The sequence below is a fragment of the Sprattus sprattus genome (genome assembly GCF_963457725.1).
Source record: "Sprattus sprattus genome assembly, chromosome: 10".
NCBI lineage: Eukaryota > Metazoa > Chordata > Actinopteri > Clupeiformes > Clupeidae > Sprattus > Sprattus sprattus.
The window spans coordinates 24,993,089-25,016,315 of NC_137908.1; the positions used below are offsets into that span (position 1 = coordinate 24,993,089).

At 40.9% G+C, this 23,227-nt stretch overlaps 1 protein-coding gene across 1 annotated transcript; it reads right to left on the minus strand.

Annotated features, from left to right (window-relative positions):
- Window positions 1-641: 641 nt before the first annotated feature.
- miip (migration and invasion inhibitory protein) lies at window positions 642-12,994 on the minus strand (the record flags this gene model as incomplete). Its single annotated transcript, XM_080846117.1, has 8 exons — window positions 642-680; window positions 1,036-1,155; window positions 2,086-2,182; window positions 2,887-3,013; window positions 3,393-3,472; window positions 11,280-11,391; window positions 11,623-11,725; window positions 12,920-12,994. 8 exons carry the CDS (start codon window positions 12,992-12,994, stop codon window positions 642-644), a joined length of 753 nt encoding a protein of 250 aa, XP_080702243.1.
- Window positions 12,995-23,227: the final 10,233 nt, after the last annotated feature.

Here is a 23,227-nt window from a genome sequence, read left to right on the forward strand (position 1 = left end):
TACTTCAAGTTCATGTTTACAAATACAAATTCTTATGAACTTACAACAACAATGATGATGATAAATGAACAGTGCTACTTTTAAAAAGACTTTTTCAGCCCCTTATCATCATGAGTTTGTTGACGTGTGCGGGCCCTCTAATTTGTCAACAAATGTAAAAATGTATTAAAAAGAACTTCTTTTCACAATAAAAAAACACTCACTGCACAGCTGAAAGCTGAAAAATCCAACCCTTCGGAATTCATCGGTCTCAAATGACTGCCAGTAATTAAGTGAACATCTACAATTGTTAAAGTCACACTATGCAACATTTTGATACTGTTTGAGCATATGGTCATGTGAAGGACAGATAAACACCTGTGTCTTCCCTATTAGCCATCCAAGATATGCCTTGTCTAGTTCTGTGGAACTGGCTGGAACCCCCTGCAAAAATGGAAGAAAAGCTTTCACACGCAACACATTGCCAGCTACGTACATTGCCAAAAGACACCAGTGTGTTGGAAAGCCTCTATCAGTATCAGCTGGGCTGTTAGCGTTTTTGCATGGTTTTTGCATGCCTTTTAGGTCGTTTTTCCATATTGCTGCTTTAAGAATCAGCAGACCGTTTGGAGCCACATTCAAGTCATAAAAAAACTCCACGTTTAAATCCTGGAGTCTTCGTTGATTAGTTGTCCCCGCACCTATTTAGAGCCGAGTGATTCACCAGAAGAGATAACAAATCTCACAGGCCTCTCATCACTGGCCAGGAATGAGTGACTACAAAAACATCTTTTATAGTACACAAATGACACACCCGTTCTGAGTGTCAAGATGCACCAAAAAAGTTTTTTCTTGTTAAAAGCCACACTTCTAAATAAGCACCACAAGATTTCCTTCAATTTCAGATGAATTTTGCACTACAAACATTATACTTTTAAAAGTATGTAAGTGACTAAAGTCTGGTGTGGTATGTAAATACTAAGCCAGTATCTATACTTCAATCTTATATCCATCAACTTGAATTATGTTAAAGATTCTCTCAGAATGACGTCTCACCAACAAACCATCAGGATTGGCGGAGGAGTCTGCTGCAAAGGCCATGGAGCTTCTCAAGTCCAGACTGCTCATATGTGGGGTTGTGCTGGGTGCTGTATTGGACCATCCTGACAGACAGTGCTGTGAAAACAGAGAAAGAGAGAGAGAGAGAGAGAGATTGAGAGAGATTGAGAGAGAGAGTGAGATTGAGGGAGAGATTTAGAGAGATTGGGGGGAGAAATAAATAGGAAAGTCTTTTTAATGGGTTATTTTTAAAAGCTGCTTGTTCAAAATGGAAGCTTTCCAAGTGCAGTGCAGTGCTTCCAGGAAATGTTGTTAGGAACCTCAGCCATAATTCAATGACACCCAAGAAACATTACCTGACATTTTGACAACAACTTGACAACATTGCTTAGAAGTGGCAATTTAAATGATAAGGCAACAGCCTTTAAGTTTTCCACTCCACTTGGAGATTAGCCAGCACACACACACACACACACACACTGAGGTCACTAAAATTAGCCGTCACCAACAGGTCATTCATCAACCCCCTAACTTCTTACCTTCCACAAAAAAATTCACCAACTCTGCAATCACACAGATGCAAGATAAATGTGTCAGCCACTTCCAGTAAATTCCCCGCCATATTTGAGCAGGCTTGAGTGACACAGATGTAGTAGTGGACAGTGACGTGCGGTGAGGTTCATGGCTGGTGAGGCACTGACTCTTTCAGTCAGATTTACAAATGTAATTTCTTGGAAGTAAAGCACATTCAAAAGAAGCACACTCATCCAGTCTCCCATACGCAATCATCTCACCCAACCGACTCAGGGTTTCAGTCACACTTTCTGAACAAATCAGCCCTTGCTATGTTCGCATGCATCGCCAAAAAAGCCACTAACACATTACCCTGATAGCATTGTCGGTTATAATTGGTAAGTAACCATGGATACTGAGAGTAGACATTTATTACACTAGCACATCTCCACATACATGTAATGCCTTTGTTTGAAAGTTATTGCCCTCTTAATTAGAAAAAAAAACAGCTGAACATGAAGGCTTGGGACTCACGGATGGCAGACCCAGGCTTTCTGACTGGTCAAAGCTGCAACGCCGGTGGGCTTTGTAGCGGTAGGCAGGCAACAGGGTGGAGCGAGGGATACTGACCCTATTTAGAGAATCACAAAGGTAAGGAGGTCAGGTAAATTGGCATATATTGCAAGTAAAATCCGGCACACTGTGCCTCCCTGACATTATGTTTTTGAACTTATCACCAGAAGATGAGAACCTGAGAAGTTTAAAAAAGTTTTCCATCTGGTAAGAAGTTCAATAAAGTTTATAATCTGGTAAGAAGTTCAATAAAGTAATTCAGGGAAGCAGCGTGCTGGATTTTTATTTTCTTTCTGAGCACCTGCCTGAATTGGATGTGCAGAATTACATGGCATTGTACAGTATATACAAAGGTAAAGAGAGATCATATGATGTTTTTTTACCATGCTGTTAAGTTATCTGGGGAGTATTTGCTTAACCATTTGGCCGACTCTATTATTGAAACTTCACATTATATTTCTTTGTCAAATTTGCTAGTTATACAAAAAAAAATTCTGATTTCCTTCCCACGCACAAAATTGTAATAACACAGCTAATCTGAGTCACATGCTAACTGCAAATTTCAAGACAATACATTACCCAGCAATATAGCTACAGTTATTAGCTAAATCTTTTACTTTTTAAACAGAATTATGAATTCTAACACAAAGATTAGTCATACAGCAAAATAAGGTTGTGGACTTTTTATAATAGAGGTCCTGATGTATCCAACTATCTAAATTTCACGTTACACAGAGAGCATCTGTGGGGGTTAGGCTCTACCTGATGAAGGCTGGCTCTGATACTGTGTGTGAGTGCTTGGATTTGGGCATCTTGCACACCGGACAGCCAACCTGAGGATCCAGTGGAGTGGCAAACAGACGGCTGTTGATTCGATAGCAGAAGGTGCCTGCAGGGGACAGCACAAACCTCAGTGCCGCAATGGCTCAGCTGCTGAAGCACATTGGTTTCACACCAAGAGCCCATACATGCTAATGGAAACATTTGTATTCATACTTTTCAGGAAGTAACTCTGGGTAAATGCATAGATGTTAATAAAAGAAGCATGAGAAAACAAACTGATGGTTTGTGTGTGCGATGATGTTGTGTGCTATAAAGTGTGTGCAGAGCATTTAGTTTACGTCAAACATTTACACCAAATACCATCATACAGCAGAACCGTCAAATGCATTACAGAAACTAAAACCGATTTCAACTCTAGATCTGATAGTGCGGAAATAACCATCCAGATACACACACACACGAACATGTGCACAGAGACACCTTACACTGATGGCTGTCTGCCGTGCTCTGGAGCTCGCTCTCATCTATTTTAAGAGGTGAGGTTGCAGCCTTTGCTCCTGAAGAGCTGTGGAAGAGACAGAAATGTCAGTAACAAGTCCTTAAGAGTTTGTACTGAAGGGCAATAAATCTACAGACAAAGGTTAACAAGTACTTCCGAATTCTACTTGCCATACGACATGAGAACACAAATGTAGTGACTGCATTTAACACAGTGAAGGTCGTTTTTTGGCTTGAGGGTAATTTTGCTCAGAACTGATAATAAAGATGAAATTGGTAGGTTATGGATAACCAAATGAAATGGTTAGGTTATGGAAAACCAAATAAAAAACATGTAGGCCTACGTAGCAATGGACACTGGAAGAAAAAAATAACTCTACTAATTACTAACTAATTAATTTCTATATACAGTGGGGAAAATAAGTATTTGAACCCCTGGCGATTTCACAAGTTTGGCCACTTGCAAAGAAATGTGTGATCTATTATTGTAATGGTAGGTGTATATTAACAGTGAGAAACAGAATATCAACAAAAAAATCCAGAAAAATGCATTTTATAACATTTATGACTTTATTTGCATTTGATGCAAAAAATAAGTATTTGAACCCCTAGCAAAACTGACTGACAAAAATGACTTAGTACTTGTTGGAATAACCATTGTTGGCAAGCACAGACGTCAGACGTTTCTTGTAGTTGGTCACCAGGTTTACACACATCTCAGGAGGGATTTTGGTCCACTCCTCTTTGCAGATCCTCTCCAAATCTTTAAGGTTGCGTTTTCAATGGGAGGGAATGAGGTTCAAGCCCAATATTCCACGTTACGTGGCCCTATCCATAGTCCCCTTGATGCGGTGGAGTTGTCCTGTAAGCCCCAAAGCATAATGTTTCCACCTCCATGCTTGATGGTGGGTATGATGTACTCTTGGGGTCATATTCAGCATTCCCCCCCCCCCGTCAAACACGGCAAGTCGAGTTGATTCCAAAGAGCTTGATTTTGGTATCATCTGACCACATTCTGTCTCCCAATCCTCCTTAGAATCATTCAAGTGTGCAATGGCAAACTTCAGATGGCTCTGTACATGCGCTTCCTTGAGCAGGGGGACCTTGCAAGTGCTGCAGTACTTCAAAAAATGACGGCGTGGTGTGTTGCCAATGGTTTTCTTGGTGACTGTGGTCCCAGCTGCCTTGAGATCATCCACAAGCTCCCCCTGTGTAGTTCTGGGGTTATTCTGCACCTTTCGAATGATCACTGATACCGCACAAGGGGATATCTTGCATGGAGCCCCAGACCTAGAGCGATTAACATTTGTTTGGTGTTGCTTCCATTTACGAATAATCGCACCAATAGTTGTCTGCTTCTCACCAAGCTGCTTGCCAATGGTTTTGTAGCCCATTCCAGCCTTGTGCAGGTCTACAATCTTATCTCTGACGTCCTTGGACAACTCTTTGGTCTTGCCCATGGTGGTGAGGTTGATTCTTTGGACAGGTTTATTTTATAAACGTCACCATCAGGTGCACCTTGTTAGACCTAATTAGGACTAATCTGTGTGCTTCTTGGGCACATAACTGGTCATTGTGAGCCAGAATTCTTGCTGTTTGCTTGGGGGTTCAAATACTTATTTTTTGCATCAAATGCAAATAAAGTCATAAATGTTCTAAAATGCAGTTTTCAGAATTTTTTTGTTGATATTCTGTTTCTCACTGTTCAAATACAACTTCAAATACAGTTCTAGATCACACCTTTCTTTGCAAGTGGCCAAACTTGCGAAATCGGTAGTGGTTCAAATACTTATTTTCCCCACTGTACCTCTAGCATAAGCTACAATTGATATTTAGGGAACAAAGTGAACTTTTACATGCAGTGAGGAACCACCTAGCTCCCCAAAGGCACTAGCTTCCCCATTTTCCTTAAAAACAAAATGCAATAAACCACAGTTACTAGAGTTGAGCACTACAAACAAGGTTTTCCAAGCTGACCACTGAATATTTTCATGGCAATTTGCCTTGTTTCAATTTTTCAGGTTCAAGACGGATAAAAACTAGATAGCGAAAATGAACCTTTCATTTGCAAATCAATGTTCAAGGTTTAGTTTTGTGTCAGTTTTAAAAGTATAAATACAATATCTGCCTCCCTTAGGCACTGACTATGTGACTCACAGCCAGTATTGGGACAATACTGTGCTCATATACTCGTCTTCATAAAGATCCTACAATAGCACTGCAGGGCAACTTTTCACTTTTCTATGCAAAGCCCTTTAATATCATCCGCAAGTGGTTGTTACCACTTTAAAACCAATACTTTACTTCAGGCTATGCAGTGGGGTGTTTCCTTTTCGCTATGGTTCACTAGGAGCTATGTAACCTGTACATCAACAACAGTAAAACAATTAAATAAGGTCAAGGCTTGATAGAGAAATTTTAATGAGGACATTGTTATTGTATTTTAATCTGCTTGCTTATCCTGTGTGCTGAGGCCTACATGATGCATACTCTCTTGCTGAGGCAAACCACCTGTTTTTGTACTGATAGCCATGCATGCACACTGCTCTCCTCTCAAGGACATATTCTGAGAGCACTGCTGTAACTTCTGAAGCGGTGGGACGGGAGAATACCGCCCTTTGTCTGTGATGAAACCTGTTTTTTTTCTACTCACATAAGGCTGGCTGCGCCCCGCACATCTTTGGAGTTTGTTCATGATATTTGGTTGTGACACATCTCCCTCTTTTGCAAAAGATAAAGCTCTGAAATTCTGATTGTTGGTCTCTGTCTCATTAATATTAACGTCTTGATATTAATTTATCTAACAAGGCTATAGCAGGTCAATTCACTTTTTGTGACTGTGCTAAAGCAGAAGCAGACACTCAGTACGTTTACATGATGGCATTTATCCGAGTATGGCTTTAGTCGGAGTTTGCATGGGGGCAACTGCTATTATCTCAAAGTACATGGCAGTGAAAAATTCGAATCATTGGCCACGTCTGTTCAAACCAAATGTGGAATGTTTACAAGTGGGCACCTGCTACCGTTGATTATACAGTAAATAAGTTGTGAAATGAAACAAAAGCACATCACAGTTAAAGTTGTATTAGTATTGATTGATTCACATCGATATGAATGGATGACATGACTAACAAACCTTGGATCTAAACAGAATATTCAGTATGGAATGGGAATAGATCAGGGGCCGTATTCACAAAGCCTTTTATCTTACCACTAGGAGTGCTCCTAACTCGCGCTAAAACCTTTTACGTAGGAGTAATTTCTTAAAAGTGATTCACAACGGCTCTGAGACCTACTCATACTAAGGATAATACCAACTCCTAAGCTTAAGATAAAAACTCCGTTGCTATGGATGACGTCCATTCTCATGCACGAGTTTAGAAGCGGTGCGTACGGTGATTGGTTGCTGACAGGCGCTCTCATTCAAAACTCAGTCCTAACATCCCCCTAACGATCCCACTAAATCAACAGAAAATAAGAGAATAACCTAGGCTTCAAATGAAGTCATATTAAATAGTTATGGATAGTGCACTTAGCAGAATGCACACGCATGATGACAAGTTTGTGCATCCAACGAGAATGACGCTTTGCACGTTAGAGAAAGAGAAATTGCCGAAAAAAACACGGAAATTGCATGAAAATCAAGGAAGTAATAATTAAAGCTCCCTGCAAACTATTAGGTAATCGGCATATTTCCAGCCCTTAAACACTTCAAATATCAGTCCATACGGCTCTTTAAGTCCTCCTGTCATAATGGACAAAACGAGGGCGAGACGTAAGAGAAAGTCGAACTGGTCCCAGGACCAACTGTCCATGTTGGCCCAGAGTGTGCTGGAGAGGAAGGGAGTTATAAAAGCTAAATTTGGCTGTGGGGTGACCACAAAAAAGAAGCGTGAGGCATGGGAGGACATATGTGTTAACATAAATGCTTCATTCCCTGCTGTGTGTCGCTCTGTCGATAACTGCGAGAAGCGGTGGTATGCGCTCCAGTCACAATATAGGATGGAGATTGCGGAGTGGACTTTAAAAGAGCCGTCGCGGCTACAGGTATTGTGTCACCAAAATAGGCCTCATGCGTATACTTGCATGTTGTAGTTCAACTGTGCTCCCGGGTGTGGATTGAGGAAGGGTGTCAAAAGCCATGTCTTGCATGGATGGCCACTGTCACCCAACAAGTGGCATCCAGCAGGTACATGGTGCCGCTCAAAAACCTGGCGCAGACCGCTGTCCATTAAAATGCGCGAATCGTAGAGTTGATCCAGGCCACTTCGCAACAATATCTATGATTGTGAAATTTGGATCAAACACTATCTGTGTATTAATTGAATGTACCTTTTTGCGGATTACAAAGACGTCCTTATTATTACAAAGACGTCCTAATTATTTTAATGTGTGTTCCATCGATGGCACCCACGACACCGGGCATTCCTGCAATCGCCATGAAATTGACCTTGATCCTTTGAAGTAGGCGATTGTCCAAAGGGAACCGGATAAACTGTTGAACAATGTGTGGTCTACAGAGTGCGGTGATTGTTTGATGAATGAATCGGCTTACTGATGATTGCGATATTCTGTAGTCGTCTTCGTTGCAAAGTTGCATTTTCCCAGTAGCCAAAAATCTTAATGTTATCAAACATTTAACTTCTGGACTGATTGGGTTGTTTCGATTAGTCGGAGACGTGATTGCATCCCGCACTAATTCTAGTAAAATGTTGATTCCTTAACGGTTTAAGCGATATCTTCTCAACCATTCAGAGTCGTTCATTGTCTCCAATATGTTGCGTCTGGCTTCAGCCATTTTAAGACTTTTTGTGAATAGGTCTTAGTGACTTAGGAGTCCTCATGAGGAGTTTTAAGCTGTCCTAGACTTAGGTGCTACTTTTAGGGATAAAATATTTTGTGAATTGCTCTTAGTAAAAAAAAAATAGGAGTCCTACATTTAGGACTGACACGCCCATTATTTTTAGGAGTTTCTCCTAAATTCGCCACTTATGAGCTACTTTTAGCCCTAAGATTCTTTGTGAATACGGCCCCAGAGCAGTATCTTTTATCGCGTTTGACACAAATGCCCTGATTGCTGTGTGTAGGTGAAGTTTCTTGTGAAAATGGGATAGTTTTCTCTCCATGAATTTGCGGCCATCTGAACGTCCTTATATAGTCGCGGAAAAAATTAAGAGACCACTTCAAAATTTTCAGTTTCTTTGGTTTTACTATTTATTGGTATGTGTTAAAGTAAAATGTACATTTTTGTTTTATTCTATAACCTACTGGCAACATTCCTACCAAATTTCAAATAAAAATATTGTCATTTAGATCATTTATTTGCAGAAAAATGACAATTGGTCAAAATAGCAAAAAAGATGCAGTGTCTTCAGATCTCGAATAATGCAAAGAAAACAAGCTCATATTCATTTTTAAACTACACAATACTAATGCTTTAACTAAGGAAGAGCTCAGAAATCAATATTTGGTGGAATAAACTTGATTTAAAATCACAACTTTCATGTGTCTTGGCATGCTCTCCACCAGTCTTTCACATTGCCGTTGGGTGACTTTATGCTACTCCTGGCGCAAGAATTCAAGCAGCTCGGCTTCTTTTCATGGCTTGTGACCATCCATCTTCCTCTTGATCACATTTCAGAGGTTTTTTATGGGATTCAGATCTCGAAATTGGGCTGGCCATGACAGGGTCCTGATCTGGTGGTACTCCATCCACACCTTTACTGGCCTGGCTGTGTGGCATGGAGCATTGCCCTGCTGGAAAAAACACTTCTCAGAGTTGGGGAACATTGTCAGAGCAAAAGGAAGCAAGTTTTTCTTCCGGTCCAATTTCACAGTAGGTGCAAGACTCTGTGGCTTGTAGGCCTCTCCAGGTCTCCGTCTAACCATCAGATGACCATGTGTTGGGCAAAGCTGAAAATTGGACTCATCAGAGAAGACGAACTTAGAAGACCCTCCAGTCCGCTTTGGTTCAATCCTTATGGTCTTTTACAAACCTCAGCCAGGCAAAGTACAACGTTGTCCCGGAAGAAAAACTTGCTTCCTTTTGCTCTGACATGTTCCCCAACTCTGAGAAGTGTTTTTTCCAGCAGGGCAATGCTCCATGCCACACAGCCAGGCCAGTAAAGGTGTGGATGGAGTACCACCAGATCAGGACCCTGTCATGGCCAGCCCAATTTCGAGACCTGAATCCCATAAAAAACCTCTGAAATGTGATCAAGAGGAAGATGGATGGTCACAAGCCATGAAAAGAAGCCGAGCTGCTTGAATTCTTGCGCCAGGAGTAGCATAAAGTCACCCAACGGCAATGTGAAAGACTGGTGGAGAGTATGCCAAGACACATGAAAGTTGTGATTTTAAATCAAGGTTATTCCACCAAATATTGATTTCTGAACTCTTCCTTAGTTAAAGCATTAGTATTGTGTAGTTTAAAAATGAATATGAGCTTGTTTTCTTTGCATTATTCGAGATCTGAAGACACTGCATCTTTTTTGCTATTTTGACCAATTGTCATTTTTCTGCAAATAAATGATCTAAATGACAATATTTTTATTTGAAATTTGGTAGGAATGTTGCCAGTAGGTTATAGAATAAAACAAAAATGTACATTTTACTTTAACACATACCAATAAATAGTAAAACCAGAGAAACTGATAATTTTGAAGTGGTCTCTTAATTTTTTCCACGGCTGTACGTGTTTAAAGAGGGGTTGTAAAGGTGCTCATATCTATTTGGGCCTCTTGTGTTATGTTTGTTCATAATCAACAAGAATAAGCTTGTGAGACAGTCTGCAGGATATTCATAAAAAAACTTGCCATTAGTATGAACAGTTTAGACCATAGACATGAACATGACTGGTTGAGACAAAACTTTTCTGTTAGCCATTTCTGATATGCAGTTGCTATTTAGATAATAAAGTTAGCTTTGTTTAATGTTTCCATGGTAATAATTTGCTTTTCTGTTGGCTATTTCTGATATGCAGCACATGAGGGCAAAGAAAATGGTGCATGGTCTTGATCATTTAGATTTCGTTTCAGTTTTTCAAAGTGAATTTGATGTGGGAGCACAAGAACAGTGAGCGTCTAGCAGCAGTATATATGATGCATGTACAGTCATGGCCAAAAGTTTTGAGAATGACACAAATATTCATTTTCACAAAGTGTGCTGCTTCAGTGTCTTTAGATATTTTTGTCAGATGTTACTATGGAAGACTGAAGTATAATTGCAAGCATTTAATACGTGTCAAAGGCTTTAATTGACAATTACATGAAGTGGATGCAAAAAGTCAATATTTCCAGTGTTGACCCTTCTTTTTCAAGACCTCTGCAATCCGCCCTGTCAACTAACTTCTGGGCCACATCCTGACTGATGGTAACCCATTCTTGCATAATCAATGCTTGGAGTTTGTCAGAATTTGTGTGTTTTTGTTTGTCCACCCACCTCTTGAGGATTGACCGCAAGTTCTCAATGAGATCAAAGTCTGGGGAGTTTCCTGGCCATGGACCAGAAATGTTTTGTTTCCCAAGCCACTTAGTTATCACTTTTTCCTTATGGCAAGGTGCTCCATTATGCTGGAAAAGGCATTGTTCATCTGACACTGAAGCGGCAAACTTTGTGAAAATGTATATTTGTGTCATTCTCAAAACCTTTGGCCACGACTGTATACATGTCTATGGACGGGATCTCGGGATTCTCCGATTAACAACCAACTCCGATCGAGTTATCTTAGGGTGTAAATCGGCGTTCAGTCGGAGCTCAAAAATTCGAATTGGGTGGTTACATAAAATGGATCTTCTATTTAAATCAGATAAAGCTAGAAATTCGAATACATGTTACCGCAGTCACTATCTTTGTTTTAAAGAAGACTTCCTGACCCTGAATGTTGACTGTGGACACACTCCTCTCTGTTGACTTGACGGAAGTTGCGTAGTTCACTGAAGAACTGCTCAGATCGTTCAGTGAGGGAGCTGTCAGCATCCAAAAGCCCTAGGGGGAAGAGATGGGGGGGGGGGGGTGTAATCAACCGGTAAAGCAAACAAATTACTCTCAATTGCCACATATTCTCTGGAGATGATGCACTGTTTTTGTCTGTGAGCATTTACGCCATTCAAGGCAAAACAGAAGCCATCACTGGCTTCAGACAAAAGCCCACTTTAAAAAAAAACATGAATCTAAGACACCACTTCTTCTTTCTTTATGAGAGTATAATCTTCCTACCGGCGATCCAGTCATAACCCAGTAATGGCTGCACTCTGTGCCTGTCCGGGGTGAGTGGTAGCTCCTGTCCCGGAGACTTAAAGGTCACTCGACCAGCATCCCTCTGTTGGGAAGAGAAAAGCTGCTTTATGCATGGGTGCACAGGTTATGCATTATGTAGGTCTGTGGTTCGGGTCGGACCACCACGCAAAAATATTAAGCGCCTTAACAGCTGGGCATCGCCAACAGTACAGCCAAAGGATGCCAGTTTAGAATGTTGACAATACTTTATCACCGCCAACTGGGCCGTTGGTGTTGTTTGCAAAGTTTTTGCATGCTTTTTAAGAAGGTAGCACGTTTAAGAGCTTTAATTACATACGCTTAGGTGTTTATATTTGTGCTGGAAGTTGCATGAGACCACAGCTTACTCCACCTTGTATTACTAGAACTACTATGCATCAAGGTAAGACATCACCACACAAAAGGACAGAGGCTGCATGAAATTCTCTATTAAGTCATTGGGATATGCCTTTTAGGTGAAAGTAAATTCAGTTACTATTTTATTGAGCACAAAAATACTGAATTTAATATTACAAAAAAACAACATGTCTTTTCAAAGACAATAAAAAAAACTCGCAAACCATGTTTTGTATCAAAAATGGCTATTTAAAATGTAGCCTATTATAGATTGTCCATCCCTTGTTAGTGTATGTTAGTGTCCACTGGTAGGACAACAACTTCGAGCATTCGTCGAAGAGCACGCACGCCCCCTAGCCGTAATTAACAGTAATGACTTACAATCCATCAGTAAATTCATACACACCCTGAAGCTCTCCTGCCTGAGCATGGATTTTAACGTTGTATTCTCCCTTGACCCGGTCTGGCGAAAATTCCCATAGTCCCTCAAAAGTATGGAATACACGGGGTCTTCCTCCGCTTGGACAGGTTGTTGACCATCATTTAGGAAAGGTGTAGACGTTTTGCAAGCTTCTCCTGTTATTATGAATGTTAGTATAACAAATAGTTAAGCCATAAATCGTCTCCAAGAAGTTACGAATATAGAACATATGTTACAGAAACACCCTAAATATAACTTACCTGATGACTCCGATTCCATGATGGATGCCCTTGAAGTTGATTGTTCTTGCGTCTGTAACTTACTAAGCGCAACTCGGGCATGATTGGGATGACTTCGAATGACGACGTTTGTAATAACCTCTCTGTTCCTCTCTGCTAGAAGTATTCGCTGAGCCCATTCATCAGTACTATCTACTGTTGCGCCCTGCGTCTTACGAGGACAGAAGCTGTTAAGTTTTACTGTCTGTTCTTGTAGTCGTTTCAGTAGGTTTTTGTTCTGCTCGCGTAAAGCGTTCAAATTCTCAAAGGAAGACATGCCTCTGCAAATTAAGCCGTGCCAAGTAAAACCTTATCTGAACTTGTGAAACCAAAGTTTAACAAATGTGGTAGCTTACGTTACACAAAATGCTATCAACCTCACGCTCTTCCTGCTTACTAATGTTCAGTTAACCTTAGTTTACTATCGAAAACTGGTATAACGTTAGATTGACAATATAAACTTGCTAAATTAAAATACAGTGAAATGCGTTTTAAAAGATAAAACGGAAGTCAGATTGAATTTCAGTCGTTGGTTTGTGGACAGGCTTTTCTAGTGGAGCATTCAGAACAATGGCTAAAGTAGCATAGCCTAGATGGCTAATGTTTGCTAACTTCGCGTGCAAATGTTTCCATAGCAACTGACAAATCAGCCCTTCCAGTACACCTGTTAAATTATCAATTATCAATATCTTGTATGGATGACACCAGTGTCACAAGTATATCACCAGTAATGTTAAACCACGCTTGTATTTTGAGATTCAATTATCATGAACTTTACCTCCTCCACAACTACAAACATTCTGGGATGTTGCGATTGGCTATAATATGTTACCCACGATGCATTTCAACAAGCACGGGAACATCTTTAAAGGGACCCCATATGAAATTCGGTTTGGTTTATCTGCAGTCCAAGATTGTACAAAGATTTAGTCTAATGTTTTGAATAATTGAAAAAAGAAACAAATCTAAGCTGTTTCGACTGATCTGACTGTTTATTCACCACTAATTTATATTTGCTGCAGTATCTCACAATACTCATACACTCGAATTAGCTGTGATGTGAGAAAAAAAATTCTATAAAAAACCAACATGACCAGAGGACATTGACACACAACTTGCCTATACTAAGGCCTACTGTACATATCACAGTGTAAAATACCCACTATTGCTTAGTGTTCTAAGTGTTTTGTCCCTCTGTGGATGAATAATGCATGCCTCTCAATGTTTCGGTAAGCCTCTGTGGGAGGGTATGACTCCATCCAGGTCATACTTTAACGAGATGTCCTGCAAGCATTGCATGGGTAAGTTATTATTCTTTATGCCAAGCCCACTGTGCTTAATTTCAGGAGTGTCTACGCCAGTCCAACGTGATTAAGATGACCACAGAACTGTTGTGGTGAACCCCATTATCGTGAAATTGAGCCAGTCATGGTGCCGTACCCTCCTCACGGTTCACTTAATTGCCCTCCCACTGTTGTGCTTTAGACGGTAATTGCCTGCCACCTGAATGCATCATTGGTCATTACTGTAGGGATCAGTCATGAAGACCACCGCTAATGTTGATGACCACAACATACGATGGGCTAGTTTCCCCCTTAATATTATGGTCAGAATAGATCTGTCTGTGTGTTGCTATCACTTTGTCAGGACTGAAGTATTGTTCTGTTTATTTTGAAGGTGTAGCCTACAAGGCCAGTATTGTGGTACAGCTATTGCAGTTGTTACACCTGTAGGTAAGATAATTTCATAATGTGTTACATGTGTGTGGGATTTAGAACAAAGCAGCACTGTTAGAAAAATAGATCTGTGCTGCTTTGGGAATCTGAAAAAGCGTGTAAAATAAATGCTATTCAATTTAGCGAAGAAGTGATGTAATGAGTAGCCTATATGAAGTGTGAAAAGTCAAAGTCGACTCAGCATAGGTTTGACTCAGGTTCAAATATTAGATGGTATTATTAAATATTATTAACATTTGTGTCCCACAGACCTAAGTATCCAAAACCCAAGTATCCCATATGAAAGTGTTGTGAGCTTGTGAGTTTGCTTGTGTGTGAGGTGATTTCATACAGATGATTTTAAATTCATTTTGACTCATGTATTCCCTCTGAATATGACTTGATTGCATATCTGCTGGCATTATACAGCATAGCCCAGCTGGTCAAGCCATTTGCCACAGATGTACTGTTTTGATGAAAAGAATCACGAAATGCTTTAGTGTGATGGGTTGCATTAACAATGCATCATCAAATTTGATTGCAACTGACAGTACGTTCTGTGTAGGCCTTCAGTGCTACGCTACTGGTACTCTGGCACTCTGGCACAATTTTTGCAGAGCATTGGCATGGCCGTAAACACTGATAGACAGGTGGACTTGAGAGATAGGATCAGCGCGAGAAGGGACACCTGCCGATTGGTGAAACGGTCTGGTCTGGAGCAGATAGTGTTGATGGTGCTAAAGGCTCACAGAGGGTCGATTGTTCCTGCAATGGTGCTGATAGTGCGAGGATGCCATTAAGATAAGGGGGTTTAGACTGGTGTATTGGGGGAATGCTCCGAGGAAGAGAGAGAGAAAGAGAGAGCCCAACTAATGTAGAGAACATTTCTAAATCCAGCTTTAGACGATCATTCAGAAGACCATATGGAAGTGTAATGTATCTCCTCTACTCCTAAAAAAAAAAAAAAAACGGCTCCAGAAACTGACCCTATGCCAGTGAAGTGTCAGATGAGAACAGCTGGTACCCAACTATCAGGGAGGCAGGCATGATAAATGACATCAGGCCCCAAACAGCTGTGAAGAAACGGATGCTGAGAGAGACAGAGCACATGGTCCAATACCTCCCCCTTACCATAGCTTTTATAATCCAGCAGCCTGTTATAGGATCTGGCATTCAAGAGGTGTTTCATTCAGCCATCAAGGCATCTTCCACAAGTCATGAGTATCTGTATTGTGGCATTCCTGATCTTCCCTTGTGAAGTACAGAGACAGTTAGAGACAATAATTCAAATAAAGCATTAAGTACTAATCATCTGTGATTCAGTTTTGGTTTTGCGAAAGGTTGTTGATATTTGAGCTCAACAGCCAATCAAATTACACCCCTCCCTTCCCATTTTTAAATGTGTACCCCGAGTCATTTTTTAAGAGCAAACATTAAACAGACAGAGGACTGCAAGGAGCAATTCACTGAATTTGACAAAACTGAATGGGATCTGAATCACAGACTGCGCCTCTAAGGGTTCTTAAAATATCAGTATAAATGACAAGTTGATGTTATCATAATACGAGTATTCAAATGAGAATTGTGTGTAACAGCTCTACATGTTAAGATAACCCTTAGCTGACTTTTGCCAAAAAGGGACACAACAAAAGAACAGACACCGAAATTGCATATTTCACACTGAGAACTCTAGCTTTCACACTCGATTATGCTGTAAGGGGCTGTCGAAGTAATAGCTCTGGGTGCACTGAGTTCTGCTTTGACAGAAAGAGGCAACCACGGAGTATCAGTCACTCATCCAAATCGCCTTGGTAACAAAGACAGTAATCACGGGGTAGAGCCCGCTGCAAAGGAGAGAACAAGAAACCTTATTTTTGTGCGCTATTATTTGTGCATTGTCCAGTGATATTTTCAGTGCAGTTGAAATACTCGCTCAATGTATTTTAAAACCTTTTGAGGTTGTGTTGATGACATTTAAAATAATGACATTATCAAAAGGAGATGGACAGATGGGCATTCACATACACACATGCATACACACACACATGCATACACACACACACATTCATTCACACACACGCTCATACACACACGCACATTCACACACACACAGACATGCACACAGATGAACAAACACTCACACAACAGAATATATTTTAATAATCATCTACATCTACATTTAGGCAATGCATCATAAAAACAATAACTGAATGTTGGAGGGTTTTTGTGCATGTCAGGCCAGATACACTATCTCCACAGAGGGCAACTAACACATGAAATGTATTGAAGCCATTCCTTAATGGTGACCTGCCCTGACCTGACCTGGGATCTATCATCTGTTGCATAATGGAAAACGTTTGGTTCTGGACGCAACCCAGAGTGCCTTTGTGCACCTGTGCGAGGCACATGTTGGTGTGTGCATGTGTATAAGCTCCACACATCAGCAGAAAGAAGACAGTACAGATGTGCAGTGGGTACCTTTGAAGAGAACAACAGTAAACCAGCCACAGCCACATGCCAAATTTCACTCAAGTCTCCTCATAAAAACAGATTAAGCAAGTAATGTATGCTGGTGCGGCGTGACACATGTGCCATTATTGATTAGTCAGACGAATATCTCACTTTGAATGTCAGGGTGATACTACTTTAAAAACACATAGGTCCACTGAATGGTATTGTGTTTAGCGAAGAAAAAAGTAAAAGCTTAAGAGTCGAGAGGTTAATGTGCATAATTAGGAGTGGATGACAATCAGGTTGAAGAGGTCTTTGAACAGTGAGGGTAGGAAAAAAGGAGCACCGTCGGGCGGGGGTTATGAGGGGATGGTGAGAGAGAAAGAGGTCAAAGATCGACTGAGAGAGGGACAGAGCAATGGCGGTTGATGGCACAACAGATGGAGACTGTTCCAATGGATGGAAAACCAACACACAACTCTCCATCACCACCAATCTCCCCCTACGAGGCTACTCTGGAAGCAGGCAGTAAATCTCTCCTAGGGAACATAGCCGTTTATCACGGGGTGGCAGGGTGTCTGGACCCGGGGCAGGGAGTAATGCCTCGGCCCATGAATCTGCCCCATGCCAGCGTGGTGTCAGGACCGCCTGTAGAGCTCCTTTGCATCTCTCACAAGACAGATGACAGCAACGTGTTGTTCCGCAGATTGAGGGAGATGATTCCTTTGCCACTCTGTGCATTAGTTTAAAGGGAAAAAACTGGTGTACGAGCGGTAGGATGTTGCGTAACACAGGGAGATTTATTAACCAAGCTTGGGATTTCTCTGGTCACGAACTAATCCATTAATTCACGGTTATTTACTCCTAGGGCCTATTCCTCTGTCAACAGGCCCACCCCTAATGGAGAGGTTGTTTTGAAAATCTGCATCATGGAAACAAAATGGCAGGTAGGCGCCATTTCATGTGAACTGTGAAACTTAGTTTTAAAATTATTGTTCAGTATGTCTCATTGCTATTTGTGTGAATTTATGTTTTATAAGTTTCACTTCCATTTGTGAGTTGTAAGCTTCTAGATGTCCTACATTTCCCTCTGGATAAATAAAGTATCCATCCATCAATCCATCCTTTTCCTGTATAATTTCTTCAAAGGCTTCTAGGATTTGTATTTACAGAGTAAAATTGTTTTTTTCTTCTGTTATGTTTTCTTTTCCTTAGATCTGTAATCTTCAATGGCATATATGTTACTGAACATGCTGTTAACAGGCTTTTTAGCTGATATTAGATACAATGTCAGTTGTCTACGCTCAGCACCTGGGAAAAGGCTTTAGCTCAGGTTTTCAGCAAACTTACCCTAACACACAAGATTCTCTCCTTAATAGCCTAATTAAAAAGCTTTCAAGGCTTGTTTTTCAAAGCTCCTAATCACTGAGATGGTGAAGTATTTACCTGGTAACTAAGTGAGTGCAAGACACGGGCTCGGGCATGGGCAACAAAATAAGGCTCTAATGGTACATAGTGTTCTAGCCACAATAGTTCCCTTACTGATCACAGCCAGAGATGACAAAGAGTGTCCAGATGACCATGGTTGTTAATACATCAAAAAAGGACAGGTAATAGCTGATCTTACATAAAGTGTGACAGTTTTTTTTTGTTTGACACAACAACTAAAATTTGATTGAAAAAAAGCATTTTCTGTTGAAACAAAGACTGCAGCGGAATATTGCAAATGCCCTCATTCAACAGTGACATAACAAGATATATATACGTATATAAAAGTGTTTTATCTTGAATTATTACATTTCTGGCAACAACAGACTAAATGCTTTGATGTATATCTCATTTTGAGGAAAATGTTAAGGAACTATGGTTTGTGGTTGTGCTGGTTATGCACTGAAAGAGTGTGAAGGTGTGCCTTTGAGTGATTCAGTGTGGAGACCTGTCTAGTGAATATGAGCGGGACTATTTTACAAGTATACATAAGTGACAGTATGTGCGTCATTGTATAACTGTACATTTGGCATTTATTTAGAAAGTCTTGAAAAAAATGCATGTATAGACCTATAAAATGTAAGATTATTAGTTGAAGGCAAGAATATGTTTGAAAAAAATACTAAATGAAGAGGAAATGCTACATACAAGCTTACAAGTATCGACATGTATAACAGGACGGGGATATACGCTCTCATCATAAATACGTTTAATTAGAGTATTTTTCTGAATGCTTCAACAGTGATTCTTGACAGACTAAAAACATTCTCTAAAGCTGCGTTGTACTTTTAGCCAATGCATTTACCAAGTGTGCCAAACTGAATGCACATTCTCTGCTTTACACTTCGTTTGTTTATTTTATGACACACTTTATAACACACTTTTGGAAAAACTGTAAATACAATTCACTGTTTTACACTCAGTTTGCAATACATTTTTCTGGCAAAAATGTCTCTGTTTTCTTCAACTGCACTTGAATGCCCCAAATTTGTATCGATTGTGTGTTTGTAATACACACCCATACTTTACACAAGTGTATACCTGTGTATGTGTGTTTATTACACTATGACAAAAATGTATTGCAAAATGCTCACAGAGAAAGAAAAAGCCACAAGTGTTTTTTCAGTTATACTGTCAGTGCATTGTTGGTGCTTCATGTACTGTATTGTATTGTACAAGAAAATAACCCTTATTCCCTGTAAATATAGCCACAACAGCAATCATCGGGGTCCAAGCAGAATGCAAACTGTCCTAAGTAGTGAATGGTTGAATGGTGAAGTGATTTTACCGCTTCAACAGGTGAAAGAGGACTATTTTAATTTTTTAATATATTACAAGTATTAAAACATAATTTTAAAGATAGACTAAACCATGTCAGAGGAACAGAGGAAAACATGTTGTTGCACATCTTATGGTGATTTGTGTGAAACTGGGGAAATAGCTTCTATATCCCACAGTGTCACGTCAGAGCCCGGACCTGCACCAGCCACGCCCACCTCCGCGCTCTCTCGCTCACACTCACCAGTGTACTGATCACTCACACCTGCACTCTCACTCACCTGCATCGCATTAAGCATTCACGAGGACTAATCACATACACCTGTCACAGTACCTTCTTATACTCCACTCACCTCACCCTCGGGTCTGGCATCGCACATCATAGGTTGCCAAACGTTTTCCCACATCTTGCTGACCGTAAGGATTCCTATCTTCTCTTGTTCTCTTCCCGTTAATGCTTCGTTCTGTTTTTGTCACGTTTTGGTTTGTACTGTTCGAGTTAAACTCATGTTTTGTTTGCCCTCCTGGTTTTTGTAAGTTGCGATCTTTGCTTTCAGAGCTTGGCTCTTTGTTTTGTGTTCTTGTGAACCCGTTCCTTGTTTTCAACACTGCTACGAGCCTGCGCCCCACCTGGGCTGGACTATCCCTGTGGAGCGAACGCGCCCTGTACTGCCGTTCGGTATCCCTGTTTTGTGCTGTCAATCCATTCGCGAAATAAGTCATTCACGAAAACTTGCAGTTGTCGTGTTAAGTTCCGTGACACACGGTCCCGGCTTAAGCAAAAAGGTGGTTGTGCCTTTTCTGTTGCCGGCCCTCAGCTGTGGAACCAACTGCCACTTGACATTAGAAATGCCCCTTGAATCACACTTTTTAAAACCAGGCTCAAAACGCACCTTTTTACATTGGCCTTCCCTGTCCTCTAATTGTCTCACCCTGTTATGTCTGTAATGAAGTGTTGTGTGTTGATGGCGCCTTAGCTTAAATCACTGATTGGTATGTGTATTTATTTACTCATCTACTTTATTCTAATCACTAATTGGTATGTGTATTTATTTACTTAATACGTTTAAGTAGTTTATTTACTACTTTATTCCATTTTATTTTGTCTTATTTTATTATTCTTTCTATATCTAATGCACTATGTACAGCACTTTGGTCAGTGCAAGCTGTGTTTAAATGTGCTCTAGAAATAAACTTTACTTACATTATGAACGGGCCTACAAAACTTTAAGTTTGGCCATTCACACAGGCATGCATTGGCTGCTGACTGGCTGTTGGCTGTCTTTTCAATGAGTGAGCTAAATGGAGCTCTAGGAGACACAAGCATACCAATTAGCAAACGTTATAGCACATATTATATAAGCAACCAAATTTCAACATTTTGTTTAAGCTTTTAAGCTGCCTGAGATATTAAAATGTGCCCGTTGCAGCGCCCCTTATGGATACAATTTTGCCCAAAAGAATGTGGTAGCGATGCAGGGTGTCAAATGTTACGTTTGAACATTTACATCACAAGATATTGGCTAGTGAAGTGCTAGATTTCTTTTCTTTGCACTTTATAGACTACAGCTAGTGCCACTCCACAAATGAATTGTAATCAGCTAGGGTAATACGCTAGAGGCCGACCTGATCCTTCCGAGCTATTGCTCCAAAATTGCTTTGACCCTACCCCACTTCAGGGGGTGCTAGCACCAAAGGAAATGTGCACCTAAGGACACAAACCTTATATTCGATTTTAGGCATGGGGCTACAACCGTACCAAGTTTCATGACGATTGGTGAGGTGTAAGTATGATATCATCAACCAAAAATCGGGTGGGGGTTAGCAAGATGACGGTCATAATTAGAGTTTCGAAAACCATCAAGGGAATACGCGAATTTCAAGGCTCAGTTAATGTTGATTGTTGCCCATTACGGAGTAAGGGCTGTTCTACAGACATAAAGTTCAACAAACCAAAAATAGAAACCACAATTAATATGCCACCCTGATAATAGATAAAGAATGTCGCGTTTGGGTACTTAAAACGGTTCCGCCAGCTTAGTGAGTACATATTTCATAATGTGTGATCAAGGTTGTTCATGATCTATTTCTGGGCGCTAATGTGCCCTTCATCATCCAATATGGATATGGACAGCTGGGTTTTGAGGAGAGGTTGTGTCTGAATGCTGATCAGTGTCCATAGTAGGCTCTTGCAAATCTCTCTCTCTCTCTCTCCCTCCCACTAATATCAGTTAATTACAGTGTTTAATCAGCCTGCTGGAGGGTTTGCCATTTCAATCTGACACCCAGGGGAGCAGGGGGCATAGCTGTGCCAGTCTGCCCAGTTTGCCTGGCTGCCTCTGAGGGTGGGGGGTGAGGTTTGGAGTTTGAGGTGGAGAAACAGGGTGATTAACCTGCTCACTCTTCCAAGCTGGCCCTCCTACTGTTGAGCTACGGGCGATGAGGCGATGGATGATAGCCAATGCCAAGATGGCTGTTCTTCGACCAGGACAATTGGCAGGATGTACATCTGAAAGTAATGACTGCACAGGGATGTTATGCATGGTAAAATTGTGAAAAAGAATGTATGTGCAATGATCTGGCCCTAACTGCTAAGGTCACACCGTCACCTTTCTATTTGAATGCTTATCAGTCACAGTTCCTGTATAAGCGCATACTCTCTCCCTCTATTTCATCTCTCTCATGTTTCTGTTTCTATTTTTCCTTCTATCTCTTTACTCCTGTCTATTCTTGCTTTCCTTTGCTGTTCATTGTTGTTCCAAGCCTGTCTGTGTTACTTGCGATGGAGTGCAAAATAAATATCTGCTTCATTGGTTTGTATCAACATAGAGGCATGCACTTCTTTCCTCTGAAATTGTACCGTACATTTTTTTAAACCTCTGCACCTCTGTCCCTTTCCTTAATTTACTGTCCTTTTCTATCAGTGCAACCATTACATTTTTGGACAGGGTGTGGAGGGCACCTAATCCAGTAGAAAACTGTGGTTTCTCCCATACTACTTCTATCTTCAATATTCCCACTTTACCAGCGAGATGCAGCTCACTCTGCCGGATGTGGGCCAGAGCAGGGCCATGTTGGTCCAAGAGACGACGTCTCTCTGGATTGGGTCCTGCCTCTGATCCCTCCCTATCTGGCTCTTTCTCCCTCCGTTTCTCCCTCCATCTCTCCCTCTCGCACACTCTCAGAGGCTCAGTGGCACTTCGCTCACTCACACACAGGCACACTTGGCAGTGGTGGTGGTGGCGACTGGCGATTCTCTGCTTCATTTCTTAACACACCAGCTCTGGGTGCAAACTCAGGAGGGGTGTTTTGAGAAATTGAACAGCTTCTCGGGAAGAGTGCCAGACGGAATACGATAACCAAAGGTAAGAACTCACAACACAGAGCCGCACACACATGCTTTATTTCCAGATTGTTTTTTTTTCAGGAGGATTAGACCCATTAAATTAATGCTGCCCTATAGGTGAAGAGTGGCATCTGCACATACACTCTCACACACACACACACACACACACACACACACACACACACACACACACACACACACACACACACACACACACACACACACACACACA